Source organism: Amphibalanus amphitrite, unplaced genomic scaffold (genome assembly GCF_019059575.1).
Source record: "Amphibalanus amphitrite isolate SeventyFive unplaced genomic scaffold, NRLGWU_Aamphi_draft 001582F_arrow, whole genome shotgun sequence".
In the NCBI taxonomy this organism is placed as follows: Eukaryota; Metazoa; Arthropoda; class Thecostraca; order Balanomorpha; family Balanidae; genus Amphibalanus; species Amphibalanus amphitrite.
This window is the reverse complement of record NW_024883075.1, coordinates 32478-40246: the sequence shown is the minus strand read 5'-3', so window position 1 is coordinate 40246 and position 7769 is coordinate 32478. Positions and strand designations below refer to the sequence as shown.

At 47.2% G+C, this 7769-nt stretch overlaps 1 protein-coding gene across 3 annotated transcripts; it reads left to right on the top strand.

Moving 5' to 3' along the window:
• The first annotated feature begins 1830 nt into the window (after positions 1-1830).
• LOC122373985 lies at positions 1831-7522 on the top strand. Of its 3 annotated transcripts, none has more exons than XM_043352475.1 (3): positions 1831-1868; positions 6281-6422; positions 6658-7522. In XM_043352475.1, the coding sequence occupies exons 2-3, from the start codon at positions 6293-6295 to the stop codon at positions 7170-7172; spliced, it is 645 nt and encodes a 214-aa protein (XP_043208410.1). In that variant the 5' UTR covers positions 1831-1868; positions 6281-6292; the 3' UTR covers positions 7173-7522. The 3 variants fall into 3 exon arrangements, with proteins under 3 accessions (XP_043208410.1, XP_043208409.1, XP_043208408.1); XM_043352474.1 differs by lacking the exon at positions 1831-1868 and adding an exon at positions 1985-2099; XM_043352473.1 differs by lacking the exon at positions 1831-1868 and adding an exon at positions 5730-5938.
• Positions 7523-7769: the final 247 nt, after the last annotated feature.

Here is a 7769-nt window from a genome sequence, read left to right as displayed (position 1 = left end):
TATGGACATTTGGAAAATTAAAAAACTAACAATCTGATCTTAGGTAAACATACACAACTACTGACTATAGGAAGTAGGAACTGAGCACCTACCTACTTGTGCCTACATCTCATACCATGTCAAAGTAGAGTTCCTTGGTGGAACATTACCCTCAGTACTTTTTATCCCAGCCCTGTGAAGAAAACTAATACTTCTAAGCTCTGAGTCACTGCTGGCCATCCACAGGAAGAAACGCTGAGACTGAGAGCTTTGCCATTGTATATTGGACCAATAATGACTATCACGAATGACTATGAACACATAATATGATCACATCGTTGCATGGATTGTCACATTGACAATTTTACTACAATCCTTTTTCAAGAAATACAGTGATGATGATTAACATCAAAATCAACATAAAGTGGATTTAGTGATCCAAGCTTTCTCCTCCAGTAGCAATGGAATGATCGCATGTTTCATTTGCCAGACACTGAGTACCTGATGCACATTACAATCTGCATAGCATCTAAGCATAGTAAAACTGCCCAAGTCCATTCATTCTAGATTTTAACTTGATAGTTAGCACTAATTTATCTTGCTGTTGTAAGTTATCATTCAATATTCATACCAATACATCAATATGCGCTCATCAGTCAACATTTTCTGGCATGATCCTGCTCAGCGTGCTCTTCAGTATTGCTCCAAGGTCTGCAATATTATAGCTTGTTTTTGGACAATAAGCTCTTTTAATTTTACTTTTTCTTGCTGATATATGAGCCCGATCAACTTGCGTTTATCAACCAAAATTTCATAACTTGTTCAACTTGATATTGATATTGCTCAGTAGTCAGGACCTCTGTCAGCCTCCTGGATACTTCAGATTGTTTTAGTCAACATGCTTCTTAAATATGATATAAGTCAATCTTAAGGGATTCAAAACATCCAACAAAACGACGTACAAGAGCAAGAAAACCACCAGATAAACTAAAAAATGGCCTTGGAACAGAGCCAAGTGGTGCTCCATTTGTTTGTTTACATTGATTGTAGTGCTGATGTATTTTTAGGACTCTGAAAGTCGGCTTATAAAAAATGAAACGTTTTTACAAAAGTTGTAAGGCAAGTAATATTTATCTGAAAGAACTAAAATATTCAAAAGCCAAACACTATGAAATACATGAATCGGAACGAAAAAGTAACCAAAAAATCCAGCCTAATCACCGGCTCCTAAAACTGCAACACAATCGGCACTTTTCCCCGCAACTCGTTGTCCAGACGTAAATATGCCGATAACAGACAGCGCTTGCGCGCGCCCCGCGCGTCCGAATCAGTCCACTCTTGGGATATTTCGAATAAGTCTCAAGGTTTACATTTCAAACTTTCCGCATGGAAGCCTTAGTTTTTAGGTGCTTTATTTGTAGTTGCCTGCCTAGCTGCTTAGACAAGAGACTATATCTAAATAAAGCTGAAATTCACAAGTTTGTTAGCCATTTCCCAGTAAATAGATTTTATTAATTTTTTAAAACTTATTTTGCCGATAAAAGTGAATGTTCTTCAAGCTGCATCATTTTGTCTCAAAAGCTTGTAGTTACGAATTATGCTTCAAAAATTCAACCTATTTCTATCTTAAAGAATATTTCCTGTTCCTCAAATCTAACATAATGCGGTAAGAGATGGATTCATTTCCATATTAATAGTCATAGTCAATTATTCACCGTGATTTCCACTTTTTGGATATTACAGTGCGTGAGATTTATGTCAAAATATTTCTAAAAGTCTTCAGGACGAACGTATACTAAAAAGATCCCCTGTTTTGTAACAATTGCGTCACTCCTGTCTCATTTATAAAGTATCTCGCTGTGTTGTGTTGTGTGATTCTTTCTTTTGGCGTTAGTCTCGCTATCTCAATCTGTTGGTTAATAGTCCAGAAATAGTCCAATAAAATAGAAATAGTCCACCTTTAACATGGGGTTTTGAACTGTAATGGCAGTTTTGTAGCTTGAGCTGAGACTAGCACAACAGGAGTTTTTAGGCCCCAGCCCCCCCAACGATCAGTGATCACAGTATATACTGATACGGCCTTGGTGATCACCTCAACCTTAGATGAAGAATGAAGATAGGTATTCCATTTCTCGTTCAGAGGCCAGTTTTACCAACAAAAGTAGCCGCCTGCCGGATTTTTTTTGTCTTAAGACCATTTCACATACGGAGCGTAAACGTGATAAGCACGTAAGCGGATAGGGCTTTACCGCTCTCAATTCGTACCTATGTGAAGCGGCTTATAGCCAAAAAATTCCGGCAGGCGGCTATTTTTCTGTGGGTAAAACTGGCCTCATTACCAAGAAAAGGTGACCTCAAATTCGTCTATTCTTAGCAGCCGAACTGGCTGAAAAAGCCATAACTAGATGATTGCACTATTATCTATCACTTGAACATGAAATTTGCACAAAAGAAACTTTCAAGACCACCTAAGGACCAAAAAGCACCACCGAAAAGATACCCACGAACTTAATACATGGGGTGGCTCGCGTGGAAGTTCGTTCGCTAACTTAGCGAACAAACTATTTACCCGCAGATGGAAGTCTCTGGCCAAAGTTACCCACCGACTTAAACGTGAGATAAACGCCAACTTACCCGCAAACCACTTACACGCGACTTACCCGCTTGTGGAAGTCTCCAGCCTCTATCTTTTATTTACTCTGATGGGTATTAGGTATAAGGTACCCTCATCAATATCCTAGCTGTCCCGTAGCTCAGTTGGTAGAGCATCAGACTCCCGGTAGTGAGAGCCCGGGTTCGAGACGCTCCGGCGCTCGATATATGAGACTCCTGACGGGGATGGTCTGAGGTTGGTGGGAGCAGCCGCAGCGAGTTGAAGTTAGTTGAGTGGGACAGGCCGTGTCCGGCTTTGAAGGGCACGTTAAACTTTGGCATCTAAATTCTCCAGTTACCCGGAATTGCGCGATCGGACGGTAGGGGTCGGGGTCTACGCAACAAGCTCTGCTTAGTGTGGGCTCCGGCTCTGTCAATCCGTCCATTCAAAACATTCGAGCTAAATTTATAAAAAAAAAATATCCTTGGAAACTATAGAACCAATTCCAAGCCCCTGTTACGATGGCCTTGCCCGTTACCTAGGCACATGACATGTCACTACTGGTCTCCACCGACCAAGGGCTATATTTGGGCCGGCGGCCAGGCCATGACGCGTGGGGATCGGGCCTCCGAATGACAGCGGAGCTGTAACGTGTGTTCTCTTTACCACGATATGAGAGAAGGGAATCGATCCCGCAGCATCATGGATAGTGGACACATGGCTTGATCATCACTATTCATGATTCACATTGTGTGAACATTTAGGATTCACCATTCTCCATTATCATGTTTTGGTAGGTACAACACTTGCTGGGTAACTTCATCTTCATGTGATACTTGGGGAAAGCTCAAGATGTACCTTGAGTGATGCAGGTATTTGTAGATTGTAAGCATGTGTTGGCAAGTTGGCCCTGATATGTTTTGCAGGAATGCAAATGAAATTGGTGTCAATTTGACTTTTGTTCTCTACAAACCCTTGATATAATAACACGGAACAAAAATGATAGATTACAGATTACAGATTACAGATATATTCAGACAAGGTCCTCTCAATAGTGAGGCTTTTCACATGTCCACGTCATGATAGTGTGATACAAAGCGAGGAACAGTGTGCAGCACGCATAATTCCCACACACGCACCCATACATGCTATTGCTCATGTCTGTTGCTTAGACAGCAGCACCTTTCGGATGTTCGCCCGGTACGACAATGTCCCTGGTTCTACTCCAAGTTCGTTCATACGAGTCACACCTCGGTAGCACAATCTACGTCTTCCCGACTCCGTTCGAATGAAGGGGAGGGTGAGGTAGCTGGCCTGCCTAGTGTTGTGCCGGTGCCGCTGGCTAGCCCGCTGCCCCAGCGTACCTTTGAGGTACTCCGGCTGCTCCGACACAAAGATACGCTCGACAGCACTCACTGTGTGGTATGTTACCAAATCCTTGGCAGTCAACCACTTCAGTTGCTTGATGACAGCCGCCACGCTATCACGTCGTCGCCGACCGGACACAACGCGTGCACAAAAGTTTATAACTTTTTGCAGCCGTCCTAACTGCACCTCACCACACGAGCCGTACACAGACAGACAGTACCGCAGCACAGATACAACCAGGGCTTCAACTATCGGCTTCAGTGCTGACCGCGTTATAACGTGACGAGCATGCAGTAGCGCTGTCAGCATCCCGGTACATTTCCGCGCCACACCGTCTACATGGGACACAAAGCTGAGGTGACGGTCGATCGTCACTCCTAGATTTTTAACAGTTTCTGACTCTGTAATGGTGGTAGAGCAGAAAGTCAGCGTGACAGGCGGCAAATTGCGAAGCATCGCTGGGGTACCGATCACAAGCATCTGTGTTTTCGCAGCATTAAGTCTCATTCCATTGTGGCAGAACCACTGATAAATTCGACCCAGTGCATCCTCCATACGCGCGGTCAACAGATTCAAGTCGCTCTTCTTGCCAGTAACCATCAGCTGGGTGTCATCAGCATACTGGACTACCGTGACGTCATCGGGAACACACAGACACAGATCGTTTGAGTACAGCATGTACATGAGACAACTCAGGGCGCCGCCTTGGTATACGCCAATCGCGTTAGCCTTGCTGTCCGACAGCAGTGTCGAACCGTCCGCGCACCTCACTTGGACCTGCTGCGAGTGGTGAGCCAAATAGGCACGGAACCATGTGGTTTCGATACCGTACACAGACAATTTGTCGAGAAGTGTAACATGAGGAACAACATCAAAACATTTTGAGAGGTCTAGTAGTACCAAGATACAAATGTTACCATTGTCCATTGCCTGAAGAGCATGATCAGTAAAGACGTGAAGCGCGGTTTCCGTTGAACGTTGTTTTCTATAACCGTGTTGGGCGTCCGAGAGAAGGAAATTTTCTTCGAGATAAGAGACCAACTGTTTTTGCACGACACGTTCAACTAATTTCATAATCGCAGGCAGGATGGAGATGGGACGCGTGTCGGACGGCTCGGTAGCCCTCGTTCCTTTCGGAATTGGGGTAACCAGAGCGTGTTTCCAGTCCTGCGGTACTACTCCGTTAGAAAGGCTGGAGTTCACAACATCCAAAACCGCATGGCCAATCCCGGGAAAGAACTTCTGTAACATGCGCACACTGACACCGTCCTTGCCAGTCGACATAGATGGTTTCATCGACAGCAATGTGGCATAAAGAGTGTCCAAATCGGTAGGTTGCACCTCAAACGCACACGTCAAAACTCTCGGGAGTCGCGTGGGCACACGTACAGTAGCGGCGGGGACACTGGCTGCAGTGGAAGGACCGATCGCAACATAATAATCATTCAATGCATTCGGCGTGATTCTCGGTATCTCGCAGGACTGCTGCTTCCTGCCCACGACCGGCCGCAGCACTCGCCACAGCCCGCCCCGGTCACCGCGGCTGATAGCACCAGCATACCGCGCGCGGGTCTCGTTCCGCACGGCGGCGCGGTACAGCCGGTTCACCCGTTTGTACTCGGCTCGATCGCCCCGAGCTAAGGCCGCGCGGCGGGACTGCAGCAGCTGCTGGGTCTCGGCTGACACGGGCGGCGCAGTCACCTGCCTTTCACGGACGCGTTTGAGCGGTGCGACAGCATCCAATCGTTCAACGAACGTGTCACGGAAAACGCTCCACTTACGCTCAGTCGAGTCCGAGAAATACACAGGAGACCAATCGGTATCAGCAAGCTGCTGATTAAACGAGTTTGTATCTATCCTGCTGATAGGGCGTCGGTACACACTGGATTCCCGGCGTGGCGCCGCACGACTCTCACGAGTGACCATAACACGAGTGAAGTCATGCGGACCTCCGTAGTGACACCTGGTGACACCGACACGTCTGATCAACTCCGGACGGTTAGTAATGACGACATCTAGCAGAGACCCGGCCGGACGATAAGTAGCTCGACACTGGTTGGTGATGTGGAGTCCATAGGTGATACAGAGTCTAATCAGGGGGTTAGTGTCACTAGTCTTCGCCTTAAGTAGACAGCAGTTGAGGTAGCCTCCGAGGATAAGTGTTGCTCGTGGGAAGTTGGCGACGCTCGTGGGAAGAACAAGACGCTTGTTCTCCTTTTAGACGCTGATGACGGCGATTTAGCCGAAACGCGTTCGTCTATCATTTTTGTTCCGCGTTATTATACTTGTCTCAACTGAAATACAAACCCTTGATAATAACAAACCATGTTACTTCTGCAGGTACTTCTGAACATGGAGCTGCCAAAGGAGCACCTGGAGGGCCTCAGGCTCTGTACTTCTCTCTCAGACAAGTCATTCAAAGCTCTTATCAGGCGCGCTCTGCTGGATGGCAGCGATCCTTCTAAAAGAGAGCATGTGTCATGTGAGTAAGAGCAATGACTGCAGCAACTGTAGCCCAGGCTGTTCAGGATGTCATTTTTAGTTCAATGGTCATGGTAAACGATATGAGTTTTGTTTGTGCCACTAATTTCCATTATCAACTTATCTGAATTGCTTACTAATTTGGCTTTGCTATGCCCAGTGCAACGTTACGCTACATTGCCAGTGTCACAGGATCTGAGAATCTCAAGCATTGATCTTTCCCCACCCATCCCCAGCTCTGCAGGTAAAGTGCCGTGATACTCCGGCCGACACTCTGGTGCGTTGTCACGCCGCAGTGCTGGCCACCTTTCTCGAGCACGTGCGGTTCTCGGGTGGCGCTTCTGAGACCACCTCCACCGCCCGGCTTCAGGCCGTCCTACAGAACGCTGGTTGGTCTCCCGACCGACAGGCGGCGCTAGTGTCGCTGTCAGCAGAGGCGGCGCCGGCAGCACGGCGCCTGCTGAGTTCCCTAACCCACGGGCCGTCGCGTTTGGTGGACTTACGCTGGCGGGAGCTGGCTGATGTCGCCTGCAGTATATCCGGCGCTGCGGAGTCCTCCCAAGAGGCGCAGTTTGAGGTGACGCTCGTGATGGAACCTCCCGGGGGCGGGAGGACGGAGGAGGTTACGATGGCCGCCTCGAGACATCAGCTCCAGAACGTGTTGGCGGAGCTGCGACAGGCGGGGAGGGCGCTGCAGAGTCTGGCTGAGGGCACCGCCACGCCGCCGCCGCCACCGCCGGTGCCGGAGTAGCCTGAACTGAGCTTTAGATAAGCCCGAGCCATGTTGGTGAATGCCATTGTGATAACATGGGACCATATGTTAGGGTGGTTGCGCTATACATGGCTCGAATTGTGTGCATATCATGTGTTTTGAAGCGTTATGGTCTGTATTTGCTCGCGGTCGTAGTTGGTACGTGCCAGTGTTTCCTATTTTGGAGAATATCGTTATTGTTATCGAGAACTGCTGTCTGTCGTTACTCGCTAGTCGCCTTGAAATATGTATCAGATGTTCAATTGGCGTAATTCATGAACGTTGTTACCTGCATATCGGAACGATATATAACTACAATATACATGTACTTAACTGTCTAATTGAAAGAATGTATCTCTGTGAAATGGGTAACGGAAAATGGGTTACGATCACTTCACATCGTTCTAGTTTGTACTTTGCAATTTTCCTTGGCAAGCGCGGGTTCGGCTTGAAAAGTGTTGCAGCATTTATGGCCCATGACAGGATATGTGGTTGGCATCGATCGCCTTCGAGCAAAAATGCTCACAAAATGTCCAAAAGCTTCAGTGGACCGAAATTCCCATGAGGACGTTCCTGTATTCCGTCACTGCAGGCTTT

Coding starts and splice junctions, on each gene's coding strand:
- LOC122373985 (XM_043352473.1), top strand. CDS start 5,882: ATGCGGACCTCCGTAGTGACACCTGGTGACACCGACACGTCTGATCAA. Junction 5,939..6,280: donor CGTCTGATCAACTCCGGACG/GTTAGTAATGAC, acceptor TTACTTCTGCAG/GTACTTCTGAACATGGAGCT. Junction 6,423..6,657: donor TAAAAGAGAGCATGTGTCAT/GTGAGTAAGAGC, acceptor ACCCATCCCCAG/CTCTGCAGGTAAAGTGCCGT.